General features: G+C 41.5%; 1 protein-coding gene across 1 annotated transcript in view; it reads left to right on the top strand.

Moving 5' to 3' along the window:
• Positions 1–17,082, top strand: part of LOC311037419 (putative flavin-containing monoamine oxidase A) — an 89,470-nt gene that overhangs the window by 58,593 nt on the left and 13,795 nt on the right. The window contains exons 10-11 of the mRNA XM_084046574.1: positions 3,050–3,208; positions 13,867–13,953. Coding sequence (XP_083902700.1) covers positions 3,050–3,208; positions 13,867–13,953 — 246 coding nt within the window. The remainder of the gene's footprint in view (positions 1–3,049; positions 3,209–13,866; positions 13,954–17,082) is intronic.

The following is a 17,082-nucleotide window of genomic DNA, read 5'->3' as shown; positions in this document are numbered from 1 at the left end:
TACAACAGGGCAAACACACCAGTTAAACCCTAATCCAAATGATAAAAAAAAAAAAACATAAATCAAAGCGCAAATACTATGACCTTTTGATAAAACAACTAAGAAAAAGTTCAAATCTAAAACAGCACCGCTCAGCTAAAGAAATGTTTAGCCCAGGCAAGACCTAGCTGTTCTATAGTAGGCAGTGTGGAATAAATAATGTTTTTTTTTCACTAGGAGGTCGTTCCATGTCTGTGGCGCATGGTAGTAAAATGCTGCTTTTCCGTGTTTTGTTTTAACTCTGGACAACCATTAGGCCAGCCTCAGATGACCTAAGGGTCCTAGAGGTTTGATATGGCACCAGCATTTCTGAGATGTAGCTGGGCCCCGAGCCACAGAGTGATCGGTAGATAAATAACACCAATGTAAAATCAATTCTCTGGGAGACTGGTATTCAGTTTAAGGATTTTAGGACTGGTGTAATATGGTCATATTTTCTAGTTTTTGTAAGGACTCTAGCAGCAGCGTTCTGAATCAGTTGGAGTTGTCGAATAGCTTTTTTTGAGGGTCCTGTGAGCACACCATTACAGTAATCCAGTCCAGAAACAAAGGCATGTATAAGCGTTTATATGTCTTGCTTGTACATGATTCCCATGACTCTTGCAATATTGTTTATATATTGTTAATATTGTTTTTAATCTGAGTCTAGGACAATGCCCAGATCTCTGACCTGACTCTTAGGTATGAGATACAGGGACTCTCATACCTACATAGACTTCTGACACTAGACATCTATCTGCACATGGTCTGACTGAGTTAACATATATTATATCAATAAATATAATATACAATTTATCACTAGTGAACATATGCATGAATACAAAACAATATAAACATGTATGTACAGGTCATCAACAGTGAAACTAGACTGATAACATTTTATACAAGTCATCACCAGTGAATATAATGAGTAAATATGCAATCTATCAACAATGAAACGTTTACACCAGCTATCCTTTACAGGCATCTGTCATGGTTCTCTAGTGTATTCCATGTCTAAAATTGATGTCAAGCTAAAGCCAGTAATCCCGACCAATAGAACAGAACATAATGGAAATATGACTCATATCAGCGTTTCAAAGGTCTATTGCTGCTATAAAAAAATAAAGTGATCATCTGTCCATCTGGCTGCTGTGGTGCAATATAACAATGATTATCACATTGTTGAACGGTTCATTATTTTGGCAGGATCACACTATTTTGATAGCTAGATGTACCACCTACGCACCACCTGGCTCAAGTTTTGAGACTGCATAAAAGTAAGACATAACCCTGTAAAAGAGCACATGCGTGCTCAGTCAACAACTTACTGTCCCCTGTATAAAACAGTTGTTAATTAAAGGACTCACTATTTACTTTCTTTTGTGAAGCATGTGACATGTGAATTGGTAGCCCCATCTGTGACGATAGGCTGCCATAATCTGGGAGAAAATAAAAATCCATTACCTTATGCTATAGGCTAGGCCTTTTAACTTCATATGCTTCTCTGTGTTGTACAATTTCTTATTGTTACTCCATACAATACTCAGCAGAGCAATGGTAATGTAAAAATGATAATTGTGGATCTGTTTGTTTGTACTACAAGCCATCATCCATAGAGATCCTATTATAATCGTTGCCACTCCAACGAGCACAATTGGCAGTCTTCACAGGTGGGAAGACAGTTGGGGGGGGGGGGGGGGGGGGGGTGTCCTTGTCGTTGTGTAGTGATCCCTGCTGGTTGACCTGAACAATTAAATTATTTTGCTCATACTTTTGAATACTTAAGTCTTTATAATTTTATTACTCAAGTACTGTAACTCGAGTAAAATATTGGCCGAGCAACTTTTACTTGTAGTTTAAAACATAATTAATTAAAACATCAGATTTTTTGAAGTACCCCATATTAACACATCGGGTGCCAAACACGGTCTGAACCGTGTGTTTACATAGTGGCGGTTCCGAAGCTTCGGTGCCGAACACGGTCTGAACCGTGATTTCAGTCTTTTTGTTTTTTTCGTTTTTCTCCGCGCGGGAGGGGCTAGAGCAGCTCTGGGAGCACCCATTGTAATCCTGCGAAGGAAGTGCCAGATCGCTCACCGGAAACACTTTTTTTTCCCCCATCCGTTTCCTGTCTATTTCCTACTTTGAAACGCCTATATCTCCAAATCTGTTTCCTGTGGGGAAAAACAGTCATGCGCGATGCGCGATCCCCCCCCCCGTTGTAACCCGCGAGTGGAATGTTATGGTTCCAGCCTGTAGCCAGGCTCATGGCAGAACATGAATCGATGCTTTTTTTTGCGTGGATTTGCTTGTAACGCACGGGGAAACGTTAAACAGCAAAGCGCAGTCAATGGGGAGAATGCTGGCACCCGCGGTAAGTTGTTATGAAAAAATGCTGGCACCCGATGTGTTAAAAAAAATATTTTGACAATTATGTGAAATTCCCATAAATTGTCCCTATAGATGGTGTATGGAGGAAGTGCATATATGAGCAAGTACTTTCTAAGGTCGCTTAGAAATGTAACATGCGTGGGTGATCTTTGCGACCTACACAATCATACTATCCTGCTGTTTTGTTTCATCAGAAAATTAATCATGAAAAATCAAAATCATGAAAATTATGCATGTGCTTATAATTTATTGCTACATTCTGAATGCTCAATGAGCAATTGGGCTGTAGTGGAGAAAAAAAAGTGATTTAATCTTACATGTATAAATATTTAATTAATATGATGTTAATTTGCTGCTTAAAGTTCTCGCAAATGATCAGGGTCATTTTGTTCGGCACCCCATCCTAGTGAATTTGTACTGTATTTGATGCACATGCGTGCCTGCCTTAATCACAAAATAGTGTCCCATTTCATATAGAAATAATTTGTGATATTAAGCTGCTTTGACCTTAGCATACTTGAAAAAAAAAAAAAAAGAAAGAAAACCACCCAGAGATTGCAAGTTTACTAGGATGACTGTGGAAATGTACACACTGTATGATGAAATCTCTGCACCGATTTCATGCGTTTCTCTCTAGGCTTTCTGGCGGGAAAACGGCTTCTCTGGGGAGATAGTAGCGCAGCCATACGCTGAATGTCCCATCAGTGTCACCTACGATGCCACAACCCCGAGTTCTAATCCTGCGTTGGTGGGCTTCATCGCTGGACAGCAGGCATCTCAGTGGGGCTGCAGAGAGGTAACAAGATTCAAATGCAGTGGTTCTCAACAAGTGGTCCGGGGACCACTAGTGGTCCTTGGGAGGGGTACCAGGGGGTCCCCAGCGAAATTGCTTAACATAGCATCGCAATCATTTTAACCACTTAGCTTTGGCTATTCAAAAATAGCAGATAAACATGCTCATAGAGCTATGAGCTTGTAGATCTGTTATTTTAGAAACATCTTGAAAATATGTGCATATCTTTGATTATATATATTTTTAAAGCGAACCTTTTTTAACTCAAATCTTTGCTTCTGGGGGTCCCTGGCACAAAACATTTTCAGATAGGGGGTCCGCGGCCAAATGTATATCAATTTAGGGGTCCTTGGCATGAAAAAGGTTGAAAACCGCTGTTCTAATGGATGGATGTATTTTCACTCAAACTCTCACAGTGTTTCACCTTGTTTTGCTTGTAAATCAACCATTAGCCGGCTAGGGTTAAGTTCAAAGTGGGAATGGATAATGATGCCAGCCGGCGCTCATCTTTTGGTCCATGCTCAGTCTCAGAGTTTAGGGGTGATTATTTTGGATTGTGGGTTTTGTATATAGGCTACCTGTACATCTCAGGCCTGTAACTGTCCTCACTTTACCTTCCATTCAATGATCCAGCAAGCTATACACCGCCAGACAGTAAAATGACGCCCCCGGTATCACAATGTGAGCGTTTTATAAAATGAATGGTGTGAAACTGAAAATACTGTAGTGGACCTGGGTTATAAGTGCCTTCGGAGGCAATGACGTCACTCAAAGACTATGGGATTTCACCTGATCTGAACTGTCAGACTCTGTGAGCTGAACAGTCATGGCTGGACATGATTGCATAAGGGTGCACTACAAAAGAGGGAGAGGGAGAGCCCAGTAAGTGGCATTCATGTCTGTAGAGTGGAGCTCAGCGAGCATTATCGGGCGACAGCCCAGTTGAGCTACTTGTCATTTGCACTCATTATCAGGGTGTGAGTGCCGTTTGCATGCTGTTTAGCCTGTTCAATCCTGGAACGCATCTGTGTCATATGAGATGTATTTGGCTATTCAAAAATAGCAGATATAGATCTGCTATTTTTTGAAAAATCATGAAAGTTTGTGCATATCTTTGAATATGTTTTTTAAAGCGAACATTTTTAACTCCAATATTTGCTTCTGGGGGTTATACAAATGTCTTCTAAATCCTAACAGTTTTTTTTGTTTTTACTTGTTGCTATAATATCAGTGGTTCTCAAACCTTTTCATATCAAAGCCCCCCCCCCCCCCCCCCCCCCCAAATGATTCGTATTTGGCCGCTGACCCCCCCATCATATTTGAGAAGCAAAGATTTGAGTTACAAATGTTCGCTTTAAAACATATGTACAAAAATAGCAGATCTACAAGCTTGTTTATCTGCTATTTTTGAATAGCCTAAGCTAACATTTACCGGTCTTAATGGGTTAAGCCGCTGGCGGCCAATCCACATGGTTCAATTTTCTTATTGTATTATAACTAGGCCGATGCCCTTTGGGAACACATGCCTCTACCTAGTGCAGTACCTAGTGCTTGACATCAGGGATCTCCATATATTGGCATTATGCATAAAAGGGACACACAGACGGACAGATACAGATATCTCCATATATCGTCTGTCAGGTGAAAAAAAACTAGTATTTTGTCCAAAACTGTTGCTTTTCAGGATTCAAATTCAATATCGCAAAAGTAGCAGATCTACAAGCTCAAAACGCTTTGCTCAGCGCCACGTTTCGAGCTTGTTGATCTGCTACTTTTGATGCTTATGTGAGACGCTGTAGTGTGATCAAGTCGGGCATTCATTTACGAACAAACACAAAGAGTTAAAACATGGCGATAGGAGGTTTCTGCCCGACAGCAACGATATCTAACTAATAACTATAAATTACGCATATTTCTGTCCAGAACTGCCGATCCGACAGATATGCCCATAGGCATATATGGAGATCCGGTTGTCCAAAACTGACGATCCGACTGATATGCACATGCTCATATACGGGCATATACTGATTAAAGATAAGGAGAACTTTATTGTCCATCAAATTGAACATAAAATAGAAATTAGCCTTTGGCACACAGGCAGCCAGTATACAAACAATAAAAACATAAGTAATACATAGAATAGACAAATGCAATCAAATAAAATACAATAGCAAAGCAAAAGTGATCATGGGCTGTAGGGATTAGGTAGGGCTATTTAAGCATTTTCTTATTTAAAATATCCACTGCAGATGGCACAAACAAAGTCTTGTAACCCTTCTTTCCCGGGTGTAAACAGGAGCCGTGGGCCATCCATTGTTCAATGGATTCCGTGGCGTTGCTCCGAGCGTGTTCGCAATGTCCAACAAAATCACCAGAGCCCAGGTACAAACTGGCCCAACATATTCCCCAACATGTTCGCCAGGTACAGCCTTTGGTGCAGTAGCTAACGTTAGTACAAAACAAACAAAACAAACTAGCGAGCCAGGTGCCTCGGGTCAGCACTCACTGATGCATTCCTACCAGTGTTGCCCGATTCTGTGAGAGAAACAAGCAACCAGGTCTAGGAAAACCAGCCCAATCTTGCAGGGAAATTATAATGAGCAGATCTGGCAACCCTGATTCCTACAACCAGGGACGAGGCAGACAGACAAGCACAGATGTCGACGTAGGCATAAAAGGGGCACAGACAGACAGACAGGTACAACGGTTAGGCTACTCTGACAACGGGGTAAAACCAGTACCACGGGTATTGCATAACCGGGTGGGGCATGCAGCAGCATTCTGAATTGTTCCCGACTTGCATCGTTCCTGAGTGGGCCAGACGGATACACAGATACAGATGGATTTTCCTTTCTGGACAACTGCTGGTCTGACTGACTTAACAATACACCCTCTGTGATACAGTTCACAGAGGAGGTGGTGTGCACATCTTGAACCTGTGCTGTATTTAGGCCAGGCAAAAATCAAGGTGAAGGTTAAAACATCCGCACACTGGTTTAAAGCGGTGTATTTTATTAATGGCGCCATTAATAAAATACATCTTGGGGAGCTTTAAACCAGTGTGCGGGTCTTTTTACCGTCTCCTCTGTGATACAGATACACACACGGCAAGTTTGAAGTCGATCTGTCAGACGGTCCTCGAGTTCGGCGCGAGACTAACACACGCACGCACGCACGCACGCACGCACACACACACACACACACACACACACACAGGATTTGCGTTGGATTTAATAATGTTGGCCAGCTGTTTCATCATTTGTAAAACATACAGTACTTTACTTTCAAAACACATGCTTATGCCATTGTCTTTCTTTTTCATATGATAGGTGAGATAAAGTGCAGGGTTTTTGAGGACAATTTGAATGTTGATAAATGATGTCTGTGTTTAAGCTGATAGTGGATAATAGTGGATTTTTTTAAAAGAGATTTTTTAAAGATATGTTTTGGGGCTTTTTCTGCCTTTATTGATAGGAAAGTAGGCTGACAGAAAATGGGGAGAGAGATGGGGGGTGACACAGCAAAGGTCGTCAGAATCGGGAGTCAAACCTACAACACGCTGTAAAGCTGGATTACCAGCGTAAGTGGTATGCGCCTGGACCGCTAGGCCAGCGGGAGCCCCAACAAATAGTTCGTAATTGATGGTTTAGCCCTAACCTCAAGCTCGGCTTTCTGTCACTCAGTCACATCCTTGCTTATCTATCAAATCCACTATCAATCTAAGCAGTCTTTTTTCTTCTTTTTTTTCTCACCAGAATGTATTTGAGATTACAGTAGATGCAGAGATGCACATCTGGAAACACGTTGTAAGTGTCAAAAGGAGACCGAAATAAATCAGATAGCCCGTAGCTAAATACTAATCATTTGATAACAGCCAAAGCTTGCTGAGGTTCGTGGCCTGTGTTTCTTGCAGTATGTGTGATATATAAATGAAAGGAAGACAATGTCGACAGATTCAGACTTCTAGAGTGCAAATGAGAAGAAAATGTGGAAAGAATCCACAGAAAGAAAGAGAAACCTCCCACACAGTTTTTATTCCCACGTTAGAAAAACATTTATGTGTCTTTCCCCTGTCAGTCTTACATGGTTAAATATGCATGGTTATGCATTTCAGTGCTGCAAAGCTAGATGAAAACAACTGTAGCAATCAAAAATGTTACTGAACTGAAAAAAAAGAAAGAAAAAGAAATATGGTAGACGTTTAGTGGCCACTTTATACAGTAAGGTTCAGTATGCATTTATACAGTATATACTTTACAGTATGTGTCTTGCATACAAGACTGCCTTTACATAGTGAACATTTAGATCATTTTCTAGCTACAGTAGTTAATATAATTTAAAACAACTCATCGCTTCTCCTTACATTTGGTACTTGTTTCATAATCGGAAAGGACGAGAGCTTTCAGTGGTATACTGTATCACATCAATTGTAAAACATTAAGTAGCCATAACCGGAATGACCGGAAAATCTTCATAGCTCCGACAATTATGCAAACCATTAAGGAAAGTCAAACCACATTCCAACTCTTCATGCATTCACACGCACGCACGCACGCACGGACACACACACACACACACACACACACACACACACACACCACGATTCCAGTTTGCATTAAGTAGTAGTCCTGCTGGAAGTAAGTTCCTGACAGATGTGGCGACAGAGTTAGATGAGAACACGGCAGGTGCTGCTGCTGGGTGCCTCACAATAAATCCAAGATTTTCAATCAAGTCAAGTTCAAGTCAAGTTTAAGTCTATTGTAAGTCTTCCTGGCAGGTTATGCAAAAAGCAAGAATGAAGCATAGTGCTCCTGGGGTAGGGCTGGCCAATATCGAAACCGCTATTTAGAACCAATAATTGACTTATAGGGAGCAGCTGGCCTAGAGGTTAAGGCACATACCACATACTGTATAGGCTCTAATGCAACCTGACAGCATGTCACAGGTTCGATTCCCGTGCCCGACGACCTTTGCTGCGTGTCACTCCCCGTCTCTCTCTCCCTGTTTCCTGTCTCTCTCTCTACTGCGTATTATCAATAAAGACAGAAAAGCCCCAAAAATATATATATATTTTTTTTCGACTTATAAGAATAATCGAGAAGCAAGGTTTTTTCCCCCCTATTTTGTTCCTTGTATATCGACGAGTCGACATGAATTGTTTCTCGCACATGATTTGGCGACACGCAAACCGAAACCTAACTGCAACATGCAAACCGAAAGCGAAACTTAACTTTTTGGAGACCCAGACACACAGCCACATTTGCCACTTGCCAATTGTATACATAGATGTGTAAAAATCTTTTGAAAATAGCAGATCTACAAGCTCACAATGTGTCAGCTTGTAGATCGCCTATTTTCAAATGGCCTAAATGTATATACTGTAGGGCTGAAGTGGGTAATGTTTGTAATGATCAAAATCTACAAAGTAACTTGTAACTAAAGTTTTCAAATAATTGTAGTGAAGTGAAAATACAATATTTGCCTCTGAAATGTAGTGGAGTAAAAGTAAAATTACAGAAAATTTGAAATACTCTGGTAAAATAAAAGTACCTCAAAACTGTACAGAACTTGAGTAAATGTATTGTGTTACTTTACACCACTGCCAAACAGTGTTGCAGCAAGTCAGTATGGACTGTATGGTACACCTGTACTGTAGAAACTGGAGAGGATGGATGTTCACAGATAAGATTTCTTTGATAGCCTTCTTAGGAAGTAACAGGTGTTGTTGAACCTTCTTCACTAAGGAGAGACAGAGATTTTCTGTGACGTTCACCCCCAAGAAAACTGTGTACAGTCTCCATAACCTTACCATCAACATGTAGGGGCTAGTGAGTTGCCCTCCTTAAGCCATGAGGCCGATTCTACAAAGGCCTTTTAAATCAGTAGTTCTCAAACATTTTCGTGCCAACTTCCGCCGCGGACCCCCAAAATGATATGTATTTGGCCGCGGACCCCCATCTGAAAATATTTTGTGGCAGGGACCCCCAGAAGAGAAGATCTGTGTTAAAAAAAATCAAAATTATTCAAATTAATATATAATGATATAATATTTATTATTATTATTTGAAACACTTTCAAGATTTTTATAAAGAAATTCTAAAATAGCAGATGTACAAGTGACGCGCTGTGAGCTTGTATATCTGTTATTTTTGAGAACCACTGTTCTAAACCACTGTTCTAAATCCTAGAGGGTTCTCTGAAAAACATATGTTGCTATATAGCTGAAATCTAAAATGACACAGATGCTTTCCTGGTTTGAATGGGTCAAGTTGACCAATCATCTCCTTCATCTTGTCAGCATTCAGAGAGAGCTGGTTGTCTCTGCACCAGATCTTCAATTGCCTCACCTCTTCCCTGTAGGCAGATTCGTCGATTCATGGTGATAAAGGCCCGTGACTGTACACTCGATGATGTGATTGCTCTGATGTATGGTGACGCACTTGTACGTTAACAGTGTGTACAGTACAGTAGTGGGCCCAGCACGCCTTGTGAGCTGTTCACAGCGGCAGTGATCGTGTCTGGTGTGGATTCTGACCATCTGTGTCCTGTTACTCACAAAGTCTAAAATCCAATTACTGCACATTGAGAGCTCGCTTATTTGTCAAAAAGGTCTATAAAAGTAGAGGATCACAGCGCTACAAAATGAGATGTGACATGTGACTTGCTAATTGTCTCCGCCAGGCCGAAAGGCATGGCGACAGAGTATGTTTTGCCCCCTGTACGTCCGTCCGTCCGTGTGTCCGTCCGTCCGTCCTTCTGTCTGCGAGCAGCTAATCTCCGCCACCGTTTGCCCCGTTGCTGTGAAACTGCTGGCCCAGGAAGAAATGCCATTTGAAAACGTTCACATCAGCCTCATGGTGGCGCTATAACAGGCCGATTCACGTTTTTACCTATAACTTCACCGAACTTCGTGAAACTTTGCACACACACTCCCTAGAGGCCAAGGAAAAACCTTTGCCCTGCATTTTTCACATCTGCCTTTTAGAGCGCCACCAGGAGGCTGACTTGTGTAAAACAAATGTTTTCTTCTTACTCCTTCAGATTCTGTCCAAAAAACCCGCAAATCGGTACACAGTATCTCTATAGTCATGTGATCAAGATGGATGTGTCCGATATTTCATATTCCATCCTACTTGCCTAACAGTGGCTACAAAGTTTGCAGGATAGGTCCGTTTTGAACAAAATTCCTCAAATCATGAACGCAGTGTGCGATTTCCGTGAAATCTTGTACGCACATTCCCACTAGGCTGAGGAAGAAATGCCCCCCTTTTCACATTGGCCTGTTATAGCGCCACCAGCAGGTCTAATTTAGCAAACCACATTTTTGGAACAAAATCCTGAATGCAGTGTCCGATTACTGTGAAAAGCCTAAGAAGAAATGGAACCCTTTTCACATTGGCCTATTATAGCGCCACCAGGAGGCCATAATAACCTACCTGACCTGGCGGAGACTTGTGCTCCGAGGAGCACTTTTTCTATTTGGAACTACAGCTTATTGGAATAGAAAACTTAAGGTCTGATTAAATAATAATTTACAGGGGACAGGTGGTGATTATGTGTTGTGCGGTCTGCTCAGGCTTGCCATACACCCAGTCCATTACTATCTGATACGTTCTTTCTTTACATTCATGTGATGTTTCACATTATTTATTTCATATAGGCTATTTTTTAAATATATCTACAAATGGGCAGAATCTCTGTGTACATGAGTGTGTCTGTGTGCGCGCCCGTGCGCTCGTGCAAGTCCCCCTCATCTCGACTGAGAACCGTCCGACCGATCAGCCAACTAAAATTCGGGATGCATATTGCTGAGGACCCAAGGGGGCGATCATTAATGGAATACATGGGCATACAGTCTTATCAGTCAAATGATTTGTGGGAGGAAATGCACTGCCTTGAATCTCCTCATTTCTGATGCCTCCTCTTCGTTTTAATAGCATCTATATCTGATCAAAATCAGATCTTTGTTGATTGGCCCCTGCTTTTGTTAATGCTGAAAGGATTGGAGACAAGGCAGTATTCTTCAGTCTGACGTCTGTATGAAATAATCGCGAATCGCAACACACATAATAATAGGAATTGGAGAAGCTCCGACTTCATCCGGAGCCATAAATCTCTCAACCAGTCCACATAATTTCCAAAAGCACAACTTTATTCAATTAAACAATTACCGAGTTGAGACATTAATTCATCAGTTGAAGCGTGGTAGTTGCACTTTATTAGTGCTCTAACTTTATGTGCAGCTTTGTGTGTACAGCGTGTGTACATCCTACTATAATTCTAGTAACCTCTGTCCGTCTGTAGTGGTGAGTGAGTGAGTGAGTAGGTGAAGCTACCCGGTTCTCCTCAGTGGCTGGACCAATTGCTCTGATTTTGCACACAGCCATTGACCATTACCATCTGAACTTAACTGTGAAGCCCGTTTTTCTCATCAGCTTCTTATTAGCGTTTTTGTGTCAAACACTGTTGCCATGGTTACGTGGCTGCCCAGCTATGGGACGAACTGCCTCCCGGGTTGCCAGATCATGTGCGCATATCCCCCCACGGATGCGCTGCGCCGACCGGGTATGGTCTAGTAATAATAAAGTGGATAATAATAATATATTGCAACGTGTAAGCAGAACGATGCACTTACCTGTTCCTAAAATCCCCATATCCCCACTAAGTTAAAGCGCATCGCTGACATTCGCTGTGCATGTAGGCTATTATTATTATTATTATGATGATTATATATATTTTTTTGGGAATATTTTATTTTTCATTTTAATTTTTCACAAAGTATACATACAACCCCCCCAGATCCCTCCCCCCTCCCCACATACAAACCCACATACATAAAGGACAGCACAGATAAAAAATTATAATAATCAGCATCCACATCAGCAGAATCTGGGTCCAGATTTTTGTGTTTTAGTTTTTTATCACAATACTCTAGAGAGAGACAATGTGTTTAAAAATGTAAAACATAAAAATCTAATTATAAAGATATTTACGACATGACCCAAGAAATCCAAGGAAAATGCATTTTGATTCTACTCTCCACCATGGTTTAAAACTTATAGGCTAAGATTTTAAGTGGGCTGAGCCCCTAAGGGCACAACATGACCTATAGAAGTAAATGAGTCATGATACATGTAATTCAGGGGAAAATACATTTAGATTCTAGGACTTACGATTAAAAACTTAAAGGTGAAAACATAAAGTGAGCTATTATAGTGCCACAGGCTGATCAGATAAAGAAAAGAAAAAAGTTGTTGGATGTGCGCGACTTCTTTTGATCTTGTTTGAAGTTATGGCACTTTAACAGCAGAGTTGAAATATGGAGGAAATCTCTCCAACTTAGTGGAGAGTCGATGTGCGTGTGCGTGTCAGCGCAAGGTTCAAAGGTGATACCTCAAAACTATAAGCACAGAGCTTAGATAATTGCTTCAGAGGCATCAGCGATCTTGTGGCATAATATTTTGACATAATATGTATGTGAGTAAAGGGTGGGAAATCTTGAAACGTGTCCTCTCCTTACACCAACCAACTGTTAGTTTTGCCATACACATTGGAAAACATAATGAAACGGTAAATTAATGTCAAACTAAAAAAACTATCACTTAGAAAAATTAAATCACACAATTTCTAATGAAGCCGTTCTATTTGACATAATTATATATAATTATGTGCATGTGGCACAAAAACGGCGGTAATATAAATAGGTTTAATTACTGTACTATACTGTGGTTGCCTTTCACGGCATATACGTAAACAAGATATCCCATAAACCAAGGCTTACGAGAAAATAAATACCTGACTGGATTATGTTGTTATAGAAACAACATAATATCAAGTTTTAATGAAGGTTCCTCTGAAATGCCACAACATTATCATTAGCGAGGCCATACATGTCAACTCTGTCTCCCGTGACTGTTTTGGTTTGGCTATATATAGCCCTAATGCCTCTGTGACAAGTTGAATAATGAAGGCATATCTTCACACATCCCACCTATGACTATTTCCTCACTGACGTCTGGTATTTTGGTTTAGCGCTTCTTATCACTCTGCTTTACATGCTGTATGATTGAACAGTGACAATATTCCACCAAAGCGTGCAGAATAATGAACCCCATCTATCTCTCTAACCCTAGATAGAGAGATAGATAGATAGAAAGAAAGAAAGGGCAAATTAACGAGAGCTTGTTATATATTCCTTCTGGGAGGCAATCTGGCACCTTTCTTCCTCTCTCGCTCCTCATCCTCGCTCCTCTGTGGCTCTAATTGAGTGGCCACGAGCACCCAGTCCTGAATTATTGCCATAGACGGCGTGCTAGGAGCAAAGGTGCAGGCGATGTGCCGATGAGGGATTTTCAGACAACCTGTGCAACATCTGTCACTCAGGTTTATGATGATCAGGCTCTGGCCATACTGTACTTCTTGCTAGATGGGCCTGGGGCCTCTGCCACTGTGGCCATAACTCACTAAACATGCTTTCACTAACCATGAGCATTGGACGTCTGGGACCTGAGTTATTCACATTTTTTTCGTGGCTGCCTGTGTCTAAGGCTGTGTCGGTTTCTTGAGCATGCATTCATATTTTAGCAGCCTGCCCTATATTTCTGAGAATGATGAGCGAACGTGATGTGAGGGCCAGTTCAAGATCTTTATCTTTTTTCCAGGCCGAAGAGAGGAGAGAAGCGGTGGTTGCTAGCCTGGTGCGGTATCTGGGTCCCGAGGCTGCATCTTTCATCCACTATGAGGAGAAAGTAAGTAAATGCCTGGCTGACTTATCTGGTATGCCTTAACAACCCCTTAACATTTCAGATTGGACAGTCAACTTGTTCTCTCAAGTCAGGGACAGGCACACTTGCTGTATAACACCAGGTCCCTTAGATATAGCTTAGACTGGAGCAAACTGCCTTTTGACATCGAACTGATCTCAAACAAGAATCATTTCATAACGATGGTTAATAATGGCTAGATTGCAACTCAAACGTCTGTGTTTTGTGTTTTCCTCCGGAAGATAACCAACACACACACACACACACACACACACAACACAAACACGGACACTGTTTGCACATGATGCAGCACATGTCAGCTGCCTGTGAGTTCACCTCCTCTCTAAAGCATGCTCTCAAAATCTGTCCCGTCTCTGAGCTTACCCCTGCGCTCACAACGGCAGAGACTTTGTCGGGTATGTGTCGCCAAGTCACTGCCGCCGCTGTCGCCTACGCCTGGATTCCCTGTCACTGCAGTCAGCCTGTGGGCGTTGCTTACGTAGTTTTGAGTAAGTGGAGTGCTGAAGAGCAATGGCAGCTTGTCTGGAAGCTATCTATATTCTATATTCCACCTATATTATATGCTATATAGTTGCTGCCAATGTGAGCGCAGGGTATGTCTTAAGCCCAGTGGTGGAGAGTAAATAAGTACATTTACTCAAGTACGGTACGTTATAAAAGGGCTATTCGGCAATTTGTAAGCTTGTAGATCTGCTATTTTTCGTTTATTTTTATTTTTATGGGTCACTCATGAGTACTTTTACTCATTATGTATATACTTTAAGTATATTTTGACACCAATACTTTTGTTCTTTTATTCAAGTAAAAGTTTGAATGCAGGCCTTTTACTTGAAACAGAGTATTTCTGCATTGTAATATTGCTACTTTTATTTAATTTGAGTACTTCTTCCACCACTGCTTAAGCCTCCTGTATGCTCTGTTGCATTCTGTTGTCGCGTGTTGAAAAGTTCTGGTCTACAAGCTCACGGAGCCTATCTACAAGTTCAGACTGTGAGCTTGTAGATCTGATACTTTCCTTTGGCTTCCCATAGGTACGGCTCCTCTCCCTGAGCTGCTTCCATATACAGTACGTTCAAACAGCCTGGTACCTCCCTCAGTACTCACCTTCTCCCATAAATGCTTCCCGCTTTTGCACATTATTATGACCAGTAGTAGTTACGTTTGTCTCACTTTGGCTGTGTGGGAATTGGAGGGGCAGAGCTGGCTTGTCAAAGCGAGCCAGCTCTGTAATTCCCCCGTGTCCATAGAGGCTGCACACAATGGGGCTTTATTAATATGGGGCTATATTTTCAATTTTCACTATATGGGAGCAATGAATTCCCCTGTGTTCAGTGGATAAGCATGTGATTAAGTAATATATCACAATGTCAGTATTGTGTGTGACTAGTTTGTAACCATAGTTACATCGAGTTCTTCCATCAGGACCAGCAACATGTGCAGTATCACTGGAATCTGAGTTAGTTGTTATTTACTGAATACAGAAATGGTGATGTGATTGATCTCAGTTCTTGGGAGACACGTGTTCAAATTACTCTAGTCACATATCCTTCCTCCTTGAGATGAGGGCATCTCTGTGGGAAGAGGGCACATAACACATATAATAAATGCATTATTCTGTATGTATGCGAAATTCATACATTATGTATTATAGGTCAGTGTGCGCACGCGCACACACACACACACACACACACACACACACACACACACACACACACACACACACACACACACACACACACACACACACACACACACACACACACACACACACACACTGTCTCTCTCAGCGCCTCTATCTCTCTGCCATTAACCACAAGGTTAATGAGAATAATCTGATTCTACACTTCTTTATGCTGTGAATCTCATGAAAAAACCTTTGGTTTACAGAGGAACTAATCATCTATCATTATCTTTACTTTGGGTTGGATAACTTGACCAAGAACTACTAATTGAAAAATACTCTCTAATTAAAATGAACATGGTAACAGTAAAAGGTGAAAGTAATGATGTGAATTAGTTCATTTCATTTCACTTACAAATAGCTATCAGGTGTGTATCCTGCTTTGACTCTTAAAAACAATTTGCAACTGGACAGATCCATTAATGATTCCGATTTCACCTCGACACCTATAGCAGAACACAGCAGAACCAAACGTTATTTATCTTAAATAACATTAAATTCAATTAATTTCAGCTTGCTATGTCGGTAGAACACCTTTGGTATAATACAAAGAGAGTTTCTGAAGAGAAGGTCAGTTACTTTGGGTTGTGAGAAACAGCACTTCTTATGTACAATTGTTGCCAACCAGCTTATAGCTATTTGAAATGAACTATGAACACCACATTTTTGATAAATTCCAGTCTGGCTTTTGCCATCTTTTAAGAGTATCGAACAATCTACTGATGTCTGCAGACTCTGGATTCTTGTGTTTGACAGTGTGGATCACAGTGTTATGACGAATAGGCTCAGAGAATGGGTGGGTGTGCCCTTGACTGGTTTAAGTCCTATCTCGCAGGTAGATGTTTTTCAGTTGCAGTAGGCCCTTACAGTATGTGTCTGTAAGTCCTGTCCCCCTTTCCTGTGGGGTCCCTCTTTAAAGGCATCTCCCACCACCTTTACGCAGAGGATATCCAGCTGTATTTTTTTTTTCAATTTTTATCCCGCGATACACCAGCCCTACACCAGCGCTACACCAGTCCCCCACAGCCTGGGGAGGCCAGGGCCGAGCTCATGCTTCCTTCAGTGCATGAGAGCCAACTGACCTTCTTGTCACCTGACAGGGGAGAGTTTCCCTGGTAGGACGTAGCGCGTGGAAGGAACACGTTATTCCAACCAGTTCCCTTCCCCTCCATCAGGCGCCCCGGCTGTCATGGGGGAGGCGGTATAGTGACCAGGATTACTACATGTTTTGTGAGGGTATTAACTACCCTGGGATACACGGGGAGAACATGCAAACCCTTTCGCCAACCCCACCTATATATCCAGCTGTATTGTTCTTTTAACCCTGACTGCCCTGATGATTTTAATTCTAATCTTACTGTAGTTAAACGAGTGTCTGTCTGCCATTAAGACCTGGTTAGCAAGCAACTTCC

This window comes from Gymnoscopelus microlampas, assembly GCF_963454915.1.
Source record: "Gymnoscopelus microlampas genome assembly, chromosome: 21".
Taxonomy (NCBI): Eukaryota; Metazoa; Chordata; class Actinopteri; order Myctophiformes; family Myctophidae; genus Gymnoscopelus; species Gymnoscopelus microlampas.
This window is presented reverse-complemented; position numbering and strand designations above follow the sequence as displayed.